Source organism: Urocitellus parryii, chromosome 9 (genome assembly GCF_045843805.1).
Source record: "Urocitellus parryii isolate mUroPar1 chromosome 9, mUroPar1.hap1, whole genome shotgun sequence".
NCBI classification, from domain to species: Eukaryota; Metazoa; Chordata; class Mammalia; order Rodentia; family Sciuridae; genus Urocitellus; species Urocitellus parryii.
In genome coordinates, this window is record NC_135539.1 from 103,596,291 (window position 1) to 103,610,815 (window position 14,525).

General features: G+C 34.3%; 1 protein-coding gene across 1 annotated transcript in view; it reads left to right on the forward strand.

Annotated features, from left to right (window-relative positions):
• The window catches only part of Ush2a (usherin), a 748,724-nt gene that overhangs the window by 614,058 nt on the left and 120,141 nt on the right, over positions 1–14,525 (forward strand). The window contains exons 56-57 of the mRNA XM_026388000.2: positions 7,475–7,658; positions 8,554–8,711. Of these exons, the coding sequence (XP_026243785.2) occupies positions 7,475–7,658; positions 8,554–8,711 (342 nt within the window). The remainder of the gene's footprint in view (positions 1–7,474; positions 7,659–8,553; positions 8,712–14,525) is intronic.

The following is a 14,525-nucleotide window of genomic DNA, read 5'->3' on the forward strand; positions in this document are numbered from 1 at the left end:
TATGTGGCTTCTCAAGGTGAGTTTGGTTTCAGTTCTTTAAGCCTCTTAGATTTGCTTGTCTGCAGAAAATAATGATTATATACTTGAATATGAAGTTTCTCAGAAGACTCCAAAATTAAATATTTCCAGAGTTCCTTAAATACAATAAGCACAGTGCCCACTGCCAAAGTTGACTAAAATACTCACTGCCCTCAAGAACTTGTAATTAAGTAGGAATGATAGTTAATTACCCAGAGACAGATGAAAAGAGAATCTGGAAAGTGCCATTAAATGAGAAATTATGCCCCGTTTGATTCAAATGTATGAATTGTCAAGATCATTGTACTGTCATGTGTAATTAATAAAAATAAATAAATAAATAAAAAAGAAAGAAAGAACAAATGGACAGAGCGCATGTGTAAACCTGGGGAGGGAGTGCTTACAACCCCAGCAGATACCCAGAAAGGTTTGATGGGGCAGGTATCTTGGGGTGGACCACAAAGAACAGACTGTTGACAGGTATACAATACAGGACATGTCCAATCAGGCACAATCTGAAGGAGTGTAATGTGGGCTCTTCAGCTTAGAAGGCAAATCGGTAATGTCTCTTAAATGTTTAAAGCTTAATTACTCATGGCATAGCAGGTCTATTTATCAGCTGTGCCAGGGAACTACACCACACACACCACATGTACAAGGAGACATTTACCAGAATGATTTTTAAAGTTGTTTGTTTTTTGTTTCCTTGTGTTTCATTGCTTAACATCAGGGGCGATTTAGATATCCATGGATAGGGGAATTTCTAAGTAAATTCAGGTATTCTCATACTGTGAAATTCCATGTATCAATTTAAAAGAATGAGATGATCTTTGCCTATAAAAAGAAAGTTATAGAGCTATATTAATGTATGTTAATTTCTTTAATGTATAAAAACACATCCAGAAAATAGCTTTTATTTTCAATGGTAAATAAATAAATGTACTGAAAAATTTATCTGGAAGTGAATACACCCAACTGATAACAATAGTTACCCATGGGTTGGGAACCAGGTAGGTGAGGTCATTTATTTTGAAGAGAAAAATGTCCTTAGTGGCATCAATTAGGGATCCACTAATTATGTGTTAATCTTTATTCTTCTGCTTGTTTTTCATGAGGGGAAACTGAGCCATAAATAAGATTCTAAACAGCAATATAATATCAGTTACCATGGTAGAGTCCTGAACTACTTGTCCATTACTCTTCTAATGAAAGGGATTGTTGTACCTCAGAATATTAGACCTGAACTTCCTACCAGTAAATGGGGAATAAAATGGAAAATTCCACATATGGGGCATATGGCTCCTCACCAGGAATTCACTAATGATGTTTTCTATATAAAGAATGTTTCATGTCAAAAAGCTTAGTGTTCCTTTGAAAGGAAGAAACCAGCAGTGGATTTTTTGGAAAGGTAAACTATCAAATGGATACTTTGATGATAATGGATAATTTCTGAAGGATCTATCAACCAGTTTTGGCTGAAACTCAAGCTTGATAAAATAACAGGGTCTCTATTCCAGTTCACTCACCAAATTCCTATTTTGAAATTTTTTTAAAATTATGCATCTATTTTCCCACTTCCCCCAACAAAATTTCTTGAAAGGGATCCGATTTTATGACTTAAGAATTATACCTCTCAACATTGCAGAAAAGTATCATATGAGACAGGTTGTCCTAGATTTTTTTTAATGCAGGCACCTTCCTTTAACACAAATAATCATACAAAGAAATAATAAATAAGCAGGGCTTTCTCTGCAGAAGAAACATGGATTAAGATCCATTTTCTGGCTATATATATGCCATTTGTGTATAACACACATAAAATAAATGTAGTTGAATGCTTAGCATGAGTGTTTCAAGGGAACAAATACTATTGTTTTTCTGAAAATTAGAAACAAGAAGATTATATCCCTTTACATCACTAACCCAGAATTAACTAATTTTAAAATGCCAATTTTAGAATAAACCAGACAAAATTTGAAGGTCTAGTATTTGAGATTCCTAAATCGATATTGAATAAAAGAAGCCTTTCTTCATAGCCACGCTAAGCTCTTCTCATTTCTTTTTTCATTTTCAATCTAAAAAAAAATCTTAAAATATATTATGACTTCCTGATAAGTTGGACATAGCTCTGTACAATTTTAGCCTCATAGAAAATTGTGTACCTTTAGTCAAATAGAGGGAAGAGTCAAATAGTGGAAGAGTTTGAATTGGATTATTACTCTCTTTTATTGCAACTACTGCCATCCCAGCGAGCTCTAATTCATTTCAGAGTTAAATCATGCAAAATTTCAGGCTTGCTTTCCTCTAGCATCAATAATGGGGAAAAGGAAAAGATAGAGAAGACTGATCTGTCTCACTTTCACTTGGGTTTCTTCTTCCTCTGCCCTTCTTTTAACTGTTGGTGCTCATTTAGACACTTGCTCTACTCTTTGCACTTATTCACTCTTTAGTCTCTTCTGTGATTCTCAAGTCCTGGCTTCATCTCCTAATGAAGGCTGAGAGCTCCCACTTCCTAAAATCCTCACCAAGGCTATACCCATCAGTTTAGGGCCCATATACCAGATATTCGTATTGGGGTGTCTTACAAATACTTAAACCTCATTACTTCAATAATTAAATAATATCTCTCTCCCCACCCCATATTCCCACCTTACTCTTCTTCCTGTTTCTCCCTCCAGTACTACCTTTCACCTATCATCCAAGCCTGACACCTGACATTCTTAATGCTTCCTTTTACTTGGGATGTAGTATATAATTTTTTAAATCAAATCTTGTTAATTTTAAATCTTAAAATTATCTTTTTTAAAATATTGTTCTTTCTATCCCTTCTGCCCCCGCGTTAGTTAAGGATCCTTTTAACTTCTCTGGATCCTCCTAACTGGGTTCCCTACCTCTAGTCATTTTCCATCTTTCTCATGTCTCCTATTATAATTTGTTTTCCCCTTTTGTCAGAAAGGTTATATCTCATATTAGTCATCTCAAAAAAAAAATTACACTTTCATCCAAAGAAACATGAACGTCTATCTTCTTAGTAAAGCAAAATAGACCCCACATGCTTTAATTTCTGTGAACCTTGTGAGTCTTTTGGTCTTCTTTAAAATGCCAGTCTTCTATTAGCCAGCTTTTCATCACTCTGACCAAAAGACCTGACGAGAACGACTTAGAGGAGGAGCTCATGGTTTCAGAAGTTCAATCCATAGATGGCCGACGCCATTGCTCTGGGCCCAAGATGAGGCCGAACATCATGGTGGAAGGGTGTGGCAGAGGAAAGCAGCCCAGAACATGGCAACAAGGAAGTGAAGAGAGAGCTCTGTTCACCAGCAAGAAAATATATACCCCAAAGGCACACTCCCAGTGACCCACTTTCTCTAGCACACTCTACCTTCCTATAGTTATGACTCAGTTAATCCATGTCAATGGATTAATCCCCATTTAGGTTACAGCTCTCATAATCCAAATCATTTTACCTCTGAACATTCTTATGTTGTCTCATACATGAATTTCAGGAAGTCCCCTTATATCTAAACCATAGCACTATGCCATGCAACAAACACCGTGCCAACATATGAACAGTCCTATTGTACTATCCCTTCTCTCTAGTGCCATATGTAAGTTCTAGGGGTCAGCCTAGACACCCTTCCTCTACATACTCACTTGCCAACTCCCACTGGTTCAAAACTGAACCCCCATGTCTCTCCTTATGGAAATCTGTCCCTAAGGCCACTTCCTTGTACCCTTCTTCTTCTCGCCCTGCAGTCTGTGTCAGGTCATCCTTCCTAAGTGCTCTTCCAGCCACTAGGCATTTATCATTACTGCATTATAGCTTTTTATGAATACATATTTATTCACTATAATACTGTGGCTCCTTGAAGAGTGCTCATTACATGAAAAATGACACAAGTCAGGTAGAATGTTGAAGGAACAAATTAATAAATGGTAATTAGTTCAGAAGCAGTGCACCCCTGACATGAGCAATACCAAACTGGCTCACATCACCAGATTTCAGGAGAAAGTCAATTCACAATCAATGTTGGAATTCTTAAATTGGAATGAAGATTGATATGAATATGAGAAATGGGTAATGTTGCATGGAGCTCAAGATAAAAGTAAAATAAACCAGTAGACATGCTCCTTTCTCAATAGTCCTTGCATCAAAAGACTCACCAAGATTTATTTTTTCACCTTTCTACTTTGTACCTCTCAGCTAGTTTTCCCCTAAGGCATTTCTCTTGCTATGGTCCACTTTCTTCCTTTGAATTGCCTCGGTCACTGCTAAGTTATACAGAATGGATTTTTCTAGTGCCATCTGAGACTTGGGAGTGGGAGTGAGGAAAAGAAAACATCAAATTCTCCATCTCAGACTTCCTAAGTCATCTCACCAAGGGCAAATCTTCCTCTATCAAATACTTCTGATAGCTTTTAGGGTAACAATGTCCTCATATCACTATGCAAGTAGAAAATGTACTGCTTGCTAATTATTTGCACATTTGTACTTCATCTTATCAATCAAATCAATGGACACAGGGTTATCACCAACTTTACCAGAACTTCACCAGCCTGTATACATATAAAAGTCAACTTTTATTAAAAACTTGGAACAAACCGAAAATTCTGCTTTATTTTATGTGATTAGCACCTCCATATCCACAGGCTATATTGATGGGTTTATATTTGAAACTAAGCAAAAACCTTTTTAGAACTGTGGTGATTTTTATTTAACACATTCTTCAAGGTGAGAAACATATGACTACAGGAAACAGATTATAAGTTAAACCTTCATACTTTATTTCTTGAATCAACAAATTAATATTATGTATAAGTCAGAACTCAAAATGATTGTCTGCATCACCTAGATGCAGACAGAAGCTGTTGGCAGAGAAACCTAGACATAAATGTGTACTGTGATTTGTGGATTTTTCCAAGTATCTAGCACAGAAAAAGCTCTCAGAACAGAATGGACTACTTTCTACTCAAGAATATGCTGCTCCTTAGAAAGTTGCTATGCTTGAGGCATTGTGAAATCTATCTTGATATTTTTTCTCAAGATGCTGCTAAATAAATCATATTTGAATGTCCTGAAGTTTTTCCTTCTAAACATGTCAAAATCTTACCCTTTACAGAGTAACATACACAGGAGATATAGTCAACCCAAAGCTATTGATTCAAGGGAACCTAATATAATGAAACGAGGTTTTTAAAGCTCCTTAGGAGAGTTACAATGTCTATTCAGAGCATAACTAAAGGGCAACATGAAGTGGTAGGATTGATCTTCCTCATTGCTAGATTTTCCATCAATAGGTTTGCACATCTATAAGAGTACTTGAATGTTTGACCTTGAATTAAGGTTGTGTGTTTATTTTGCCTTTAATATTGAAGGGCAAACTCCTTGAAAGAATGAGCCCCATCTTAGACATCGTTGCATTCCCTAGAACTGCCTCTGGTGCCTAACATTGTATTTTGCAGGCAGTATATTTACAAAGGAAACTCAGTCAATTGATATTTATTAGGCTTTGTTCTATGCATAGACATATCCTGACAAATAAGACAGATAAGATCCCTGCCCTCATGGAACTAACTTTGCTTTGAAGGCAGGCCACACGGTAATAAAGACATGTCAAGGAAAGATTATTTGAATGTTAAGAAGGAACTAGAAAGAGGTATGTGATAGAGATGAACTCAGTTGGAATCCCTTTAGAAAGGATAGAGTAAGGGTACGAGGGTCAAACAAGGACACACTAATAAAGTGAAATTTCCAAGTAACTTTACTATGAGAATAAAATGCACAAAGTACTTTAGTGTTGGAAGCAATTAGGTTCCAAGCAGAAGAAGGAAGTGCAAAGGCTGGGAGATAGGAAAGAAGTTGAAGCATTCTGGGTATAGAATGGAGTCTGGTGTGACTGGGGGTTCATAAATGATGGAGAGACTGGTGCCAGGTAGCCCAGAGCCAGAAAAATGTCAGACCACACAAATAATCATAGAAATGGGAATTTGGTATTATCTGAATAAATTCAAAAGATATATATATATATATTTCAAAAGGATTCTACTGGCTTATGTATACACTTATACAATTATGGAAATATCCCAGTAAAAGAGAAGACCAAGATTTAAAACATGGAGACCAGTTTAAAGGCTGTGACAGGAAGGAGTTCATGAAAGAGAACTTTGGTTTGGACTAAATGGTTGACAGTAAAGATAGATGGAATTAGAATCTTCAGGGCCTGATGATTTGGGATAAAGAAAACCTAAATCCTCAAGGATAATCTTTTTACCTTAAGAAAATAAGTACATAGGGCTGGGGCTGTAGCTCAGTGGCAGAGTACTTGCCTAGCATGTGTGAGGCACTGGGTTCATTAGCACCATGTACAAATAAAAGAAAAATAAAGGCATTCTGTCCATCTACAATTACAAAAAAATAATAAAGTAAATCTTTAAAAAAAAAAAAGAAAATGATTAAGTAGACAAGCTTGGGAACTACAGAGACTGTGGACATGAAAACCAAGGGTTCTGTTTTGGATGCTTTAAGTTTTGAGTGAGTAAGTCATTACCCAAATAAAGATGTCAAATTAAACAGAATAGGAGAGACAGTGGAATAAATCTGACATAACTTTCCTAGGTACATGTATGAATACGCCACCAGTGAACCCCACATCATGTACAACCACAAGAATGGGATCCTAATTAGGATGTTGTACTCCATGCATGTATTATATGTCAAATTCCAGTCCACTATCATGTATATATAAAAAGAACAATATTTTTAAAGTAAATGGATTCATGAGTCTGCAGGTCAGAGGAGAGTATTATTCTAAAGATATGTGTTTGCGAGTCTTCAGTATATAGATAATATTTAAAATTTGAGACTGAATTGACATCACCTAGTAAGTGTTAAAAAAGAAGAGGAGGGAGAAGTAGAAAGAAGGAGAGGGAAGTAGAGAGGAGGAAAAAGGACAGAGACCAGGTCCCTGAGGCCCTACATTATTTTGAGGTGCCAGAGTAGAAAACGAGCCAATAAATGAGATCAGAAAGTAGCAAAAGTACAAAGTACAGCACATAATATAATAGGGGAAGGGAAATTATGTGTACTTTTTAATTGTATAATTCAAGTAAATGCTAGATAATGCTTTTTTCTGCATATCCCAGGCAAATAGTATCAAAGTTTAAAATGCCTCTTAGGCCTTAGTTAAATTACATGCAGAATGACAGACAAAAGGGAGACATTTTCCACTACTAGTGGTGTGACATTCAAAAATAAAATAGAGCCATAAGAAAAATATATATTTATGCCCACTTATGTACTTCATCTCCAAACTAAATAAAATATATTTTATTATTCAAGGTGAGATTATTTTTAATCAGAAGATGGAAAATATCAGTTCCTGAAGTGAGGGTATGACTTCTGATAAGGTATTTATTTTATACTTACAATAAAACCTCTTTGTGTTATTTTTGCCAGGGGTTTGGGTGACACCTCGACACATGATCATCAATTCTACAACAGTGGAATTGTATTGGAGTCCTCCAGAAAAGCCCAATGGCCTCATTTCTCAATATCAATTGAGTCGTAATGGAACTTTGCTTCTCCTGGGTGGCAGTGAGGAGCAGAATTTCACTGATAAACACCTGGAGCCCAATAGCAGGTAATGAAAGGAAAACTTTACCAATCCTCTAGTGAGGTGGGTTTTTTTTTAATTTTTTAATACATTCATTGAAATATTATTAAAGTGTCTGATTAATTATCTTATTCATTAGCCATAGTGTAATTGGTGAGAATGCTACAGAAGTATGTTATTCTTCAGATTACATGAAATTCCTTTAAGGTGTAAATAAATGTGAATAAGTAATCTTCTATTTGAATGAAAGCATGAGAATTTTTAAATATACAAAATGCTCAAGATATTAATCTTTAAAATATATCAAATTACCTTTAAAAACTTGTATTCCTAAATTAGCAATAAGAAAGAGTCAAAGAATTTGTTTTTCATCAACCACCTTTTCTTATCTTATGTCATCTCTGCATGGTAACTAGATGTAGGTCTAGAGGGGAAAAGTTCCACGTATTTGCAGTTCATTCCCATTCATTTCTCAGCAGAGACAAAATGGATCTTACATCAACAGATGTTTTATTGTAGAGAATAGAGAACAATTTAGTTTTATTGTAGAGAATAACGGATCAATTTAAAACCTTCTTCTTCTAAACATATTTTCCTGAACCTCAAACCACTTAAAAATAGGGAAGATTAATTTGAATCTTTCACGGTCCACCAGCACACTCCAAGACTTTTCTGAAATCTTCAGGAAAAAAAATTATAAATTACCAGAAGCTTAAAAATAAAGATGGGAGTGGCAGACAGAGATGGTCTCAAGAGTAGGCTGCTTGAACAAAACTCCCAAGTCCAAGGTGAAGTTTCTGGTTAAGGGAGCAAAGAACTTAACAGTTGGTCACAAAGTTAGGACTCGGCAATGGATAGAAAATCCAGCAATCATTGCCCACATCTCCTGTGTACCAACCTACTGCGATTCTTCTTTCGTTAGGTACATTTACAAGTTAGAAGCCAGAACTGAAGGTGGCAGCAGTACCAGTGATGATTACGTGGTCCAAATGCCTGAGTCAACACCAGAAGAAATCCATCCTCCATATAACATCACTGTGATTGGGCCTTATTCCATATTTGTGGCTTGGACACCACCAGGTAAAGAAAGAAAATGTGTGTGTGTGTGTGTGTGTGTGTCTGTGTGTGTGTGTATTAAGCATTTTAAGGGAAATTAAATGGATATAAGGATAGAAATGTATATATAGTAAATCAGCAAAGGTATAATCCATCTCCTGAGTATATGTGAACGGAATAATCCAAATCATATTCCTGACTTATAAATTTATGAGTATACATATATGAATAGATAAATGTGGATGTATATGTAGGTGTTTGTATATAATATGTAATATAATAAATACTAGAATATTATATATATATAATATATATACCTTTCTATCAAAGCAGTACTTTGATTCAAGTACAAGAGCCTAAAGTCCATTTTCTCTCTCTCTCTCTCTCTCTCTCTCTCTCTCTCTCTCTCTGTATATAAACTATATAAGTCAAAATTACTTTGAACATTCATGTCCTCAGGATTTCTTAGATTGGATCATTAGTATGCTATCATTTCCTCTATGTTTTTATCAATGAAACAGGAGTTTGGAAAGACAATAGCTCTTTCTGTCTATGCAACTTGAATCCTGACCAGACATGGTAGCTTTTGCCTTTCTGTACTGTGTAGCTTCTATTGAGCCAGTTAGTTCCTATTGAGTTGCTTTTGTGATTTAGTGCATTATTATACTGTGGTGTAAGCATCATCCTCAGGTAAAATCCTGATTACATCAACACTGTGAAGTAAAGATTAGAGTGAAATCTTCCTTTTCTATCTTTTAGCATAAAGTACATAAGAAGGGCTCTTTTTCCAAGTAAAACTTAAAACTGATTAAGATGTTAAATACACTTCAGAAATACCTGATTTGATTTTTAATATTTAGTCTTAAAATGAAATTGAAACAAACACATATTGTGCCTATCAGAGTAAGTTTAGCCACAGTAAATGTGACAGCAGATCCATTCCATAAAATATTTAGTTAAAGACCTGTTTTTCAATGAATTCAACAACTATTTTAGTAAAAAAAAAAGTTTATATAACCATTCAGATAATGTCAAAACCTAATATATACAAATCCAGTTATCATAAACATCCTTCCAATGTTATAATCTGAAAGGTCTTCTTTGTACAAATTCACAGGAGAATTTTTACCAAGAGCTATATAAGCAAAGAAAAACATAAGTTCTTTGAAGATTTTAAGTATAAATGACTCCATACACCTTTGCTTTAATATAAATATACAATATATTTAATAAAACATAAAGGAATAACCAGTTGCAGCAGTATATATTACTAAGCAATATAATCTTAGGAGCATAGATACTTCTGAACTCTGTTCTTAATTTCAAAGAAAAGAAATCCTCTCACAAGGGAAATACAAATTTCCATTCCCCTTTAGAGAACCTGGGTTCTTACATTCTTGGTGCAGCATTGCTATCTTGCAAACCTATTACCATATTTTTTCCTTGGCATTTTAGAGTGCTGCTGGGTTTCAGTCCCCCAAAGTAAAATGAAGCTGGATAGCGCCACTTTAAGACCAGACTCAGCCTGTTTGCTAAAGATTTTTCAGAATCAAACCAGGGTTTTCCACAACCCCACGAACAAGAAGGGATAGTCCATGATGGTAAACAAAGTGGATGATTTTCTAACTATGTGTTTGGAAGTCCTGTAGCTTGTTACATTATCTACTATTTTTACATTATTAAACATACAGATTGCTTTTGCTAATAGGAAGACTTCATACTTGGCATGAATTTGAAGGTATCTTTCTTTTAAGACAGACAACCAAAGTAAAAACAAAAAAAACCTGGATTCCTACCCTAGTAGTGCCACCTGTATGCTGACCTCAACCACTCAATTTGTCTTTTTTTTTTCCTGAGATAACAAATGCATCTGCAAGTAGAACTGCTATAAAGATTAAATGAACTAACTTAACTAACTCTGTATGGTTATTTTCTGAAAAATTAATTTTGCCCTCAATTACTCATGTTTTAAAGGTACTTGCTTCAGCATGTGCTGAATCTGGTGGCCCTTATTTTCAAAATTATAAAAGAATGGGGTTAGTCCTTTTTTAAGGCTTCTGTCAAATTTTCCAACATTATATCATTTTCTTTCTTTGATTTCAAAGCACATTTTTATGTTGAATGTATGATATCTTCGTTGAGAAAAATATCATTGTGGAATAAAACATAACTTTTGCTTGTATATTATAACCTTAACTATTGCCTACCTCCAGCTTTATGAAGAAAAAAAAATTCATTCCAGTTCAGACTAAAAGTAAATGTAAAAAAGGATACTTGCTAACTCTGACCATTTAACCAACAGTTAATAAATCTATAATATCCAGACCTGTCAATCTTTTAGTTTCAGATGCACAAAATCTATTACAGAAACCCTATAATATATGGAAAGATTAAAATCTAAAATGATTTTTTTCCTGGCACCTAAAAGGATTTTGAACTCAGTAAACAGTCAAATGATTTTGACTTGTGAATAATCTACAGTTGATTTTATTGGAAAGTACCTCATGCTGTGTTTTGATTTGGATAACAAAAACATTTTTTTCTGTTCCTGAATAGTCACAAATATATATTTTCACCAGAAATGAAACAAACTTGTTATAAGTGGCAATTGTTTATTTACTCACAATTAAGACTTTTCTAAATATTTATCATATTGCCTGGCATTCCAAATTGATTACATCACAAGCAGAGCTGAATAATTAGCCAAACATTTCATTTCTATAATTTCCAAATCTAAATGAACTTTAGAATCATCTAGAAAGCTTATACAAAGACAGAATCTCCACCACAAACATATACTAAATTTAGACTTCTTAAAATGTTCTGCATGTGACTTTTAGTTTAATAGTTTAATTGACTAGTTGTTTTAGTTTAGTTGTTTAGTTCAGTTTGACTTTTAGTAACCATGGATCCCATAAACCAAAGTGGTCAACTTTAATAATTCTCTAAAAATATGAATCAAATAAGTTTCTCTTAAATATCCAAAGCCAAAATAATGGTCAAATTCATTGATTTTTAACATGTATTTTGTTTTGTGACTAATATAAAGAGAATAACCTTAGAGGGGTAAGTTCTATGTTACTTCACAACCAAAAAAATTACCTAGGCAATTAACTGTAATTCAGCTTTCAAATTAGGGTTGCAGTGCTGTTAATAAACAAAATGGTTTCAGTGCTATCAATAAACATTTTTATAAATCCTACTAGTCAAAGGTGTGAGTTCTATAGAGTATGTGTGAATAGAGTAATGGGGAGACCAATAGCCAATATCATATATGTATTTATTTTGCTTGTTTTGTTTGCATTTGTTAAATTCCCAGTATGTGCCAGAGACTTTAATAATCACTTCCCCTGTTTCACCTCAGTCAATGCTTGTGAAAACCCTAAGGGACAGGTAATATTATTATCTCCATACTAAGAAATTTAAAACTCCAAAGAACAGATATTGTATGTTCAAGGTCACACAGCAGAGACAGGATTCAAATCCAGGTCACTACCTTTTGGAGTAATTCCTTCCTGTCTTTGTTCTAACTCTTAAATCCAAACCAAACTTTTCATCTATGACTCAAAGTCTCCCTGATGTAGGATGCATCAACTCTGCATTTTGAAATAGAAGTCTAGAGGATCGAGATACTGAGCTGGGGGTTGGTGAAAAACCAAATGATTCTGGGAGAATCATATTTCACTGGGCATGTCAACATACATTTTTATGTTGAATGTATGATATCTTCATTGAGAAAAATATCATGGTGGAATACAACATAACTAGAAGAATTGATTGTGGAAAATGGTGAACCCCTGAGGGAAAAACATCCACCTGGCCATAGTTATCTCCTGCATCATGAAGGAGTTGGCAACCAGAGCTCCAACTACCCATCCACAAGTCCTGCAAGAAGAGCCCTACCTTAGCAAAACCAGACTTCAGGTGCAGGAAGATTGTAGTTGGTGACAGAAGGGAAGAGTCATCTCTCAAATGGTATACAAAGAGATTATTCAAAGGCTATTTTGAAGAGTTTCTAACTATTTTCTTACCACTCAGGTGAATCATGGTCCACTTTGCCTCCTTATTACCTTAATGTCAGTAGTATTATTAACAAAACACTGCAACCTCTAAAAATCAACTAAGATTTCTTCCATTGTGCATCCTTTGCACTTCCAAATAAAATGATAGAAAAATGACAAATTCTTACAAAATATTTGCTAAATTAGTGGAGGTACAAAATGGTGGAGTATGTTTTCACAATTTGCAATACGGACAAACACAAATAAATGGGGGATGATCTGCTGCTTGAAATGACCATAGATTTGATTTCCTATAAAGCCCTCCTCTCCCTTCACACACACACACACACACACACACACACACACACACCTTCTTTAAAGACAAATGGGGAACATACACGTATTTTCAAAGACCATATGTTGTCTTATGGATGCATGAATTTTTTCATGGTCTAGAAAAGGAAATGTTGGCTTCTATATGGAATGAGTCCCATTGTTTAGTTTTCCTGTGGCCTTAGGCAAGAAATTCAGATTTCTTATTGATAAAATAGAATAATAAATGCCTTCCTTGCTTTGTTGTTACATGAATTGAGATGACATGGTAAAGCAGTTCTTAACAACGGCTGGCCATTATTGTTAGAACCTACATATGACATATAAGCCGGGTTAATTTACTCCTAAATATTCTTTCTCACCATTTTTCTGTTTTTCCACTTCAAAACCTTGGATCAGGACTTACACATTCATATTAAAGAAAGCAATGATATATGTCATCTTAATGGGTGAAAAAATTAAAGAAAATTGAGAAGAAAAGACTTCATGGAACATAAATGGTTTACTCAGAAAAAGAATGGAGATAGATATCCCTGCTGTTTAAGAATCCAAACATTGAAAATTATTTAAACTCTGAAGATAATAATGAGCTCTTCTAATTTATCAAGATGATGACTATATTTTGAACTATCACAGCCCTTAATCATGTTCTAATTAACAGTGTCATTGCATTCAACATGTACTTTTTCTCACCAAGGATGGTGAGTTATTTAGATTTAATGCTTAATATCGAAATAGTGGTCCTTTTCTTTCCACATTCATCTTTTAATCCATTAAAGAAAAGAATTGGCAACAATGCTTCTGCTGAGAAATCATTTTAATTAATATTGGTTAGGGATATAAATGATTTTTATTAATCAAGTTTGATTAAAGGTTAGCTAGCCACAATATGGCCTATCTGAAGACATTAGACATCCTTAGAGTTCAGTTAGCTCATCGGCTGCTGTGTACTAGATGATATTCTTTCTATTTAAACTCAAAATTGGCACTAAGCTTTCTAAAAATTTCATATTGCATTAACTGGGATGATTCAACATTGACAATTGTCTTACTTTTTCTTGTAAATGCAATAACCAAATGACACAGATTAGTGATTTTTGGAAGAAAATATAAAGCTCATTTTAATTATTTGGATTTATTTTACATGTTAACAAGTGTATCTTACATTATTGAGTTTTAATATATGCTTGGCACTTGCTAAGAGATAAACACTTATCTCATTTAATGCTCGTAACAATGTAGTACGCCCTTTTGTTTTCCACATTGTACTAATGAAAAAAGTCAAATTAGACATGTGAAGCTATTTTCTCCAGGTTATTCATCAAATAGGTGTAAAATACCATCCACATGGGCCATATTTTCTCATTATTTTGCCACCTAAACAATACAGAAAGCAAATGAATTTTTATGAGTTCTTCTATGATTCAGTAAAAAAAAAAAAAAAGCTAAAAAGTAATTTTGCTTTAGATACAGAAAATATGAATGAAGACAGTAAAACTTGTGG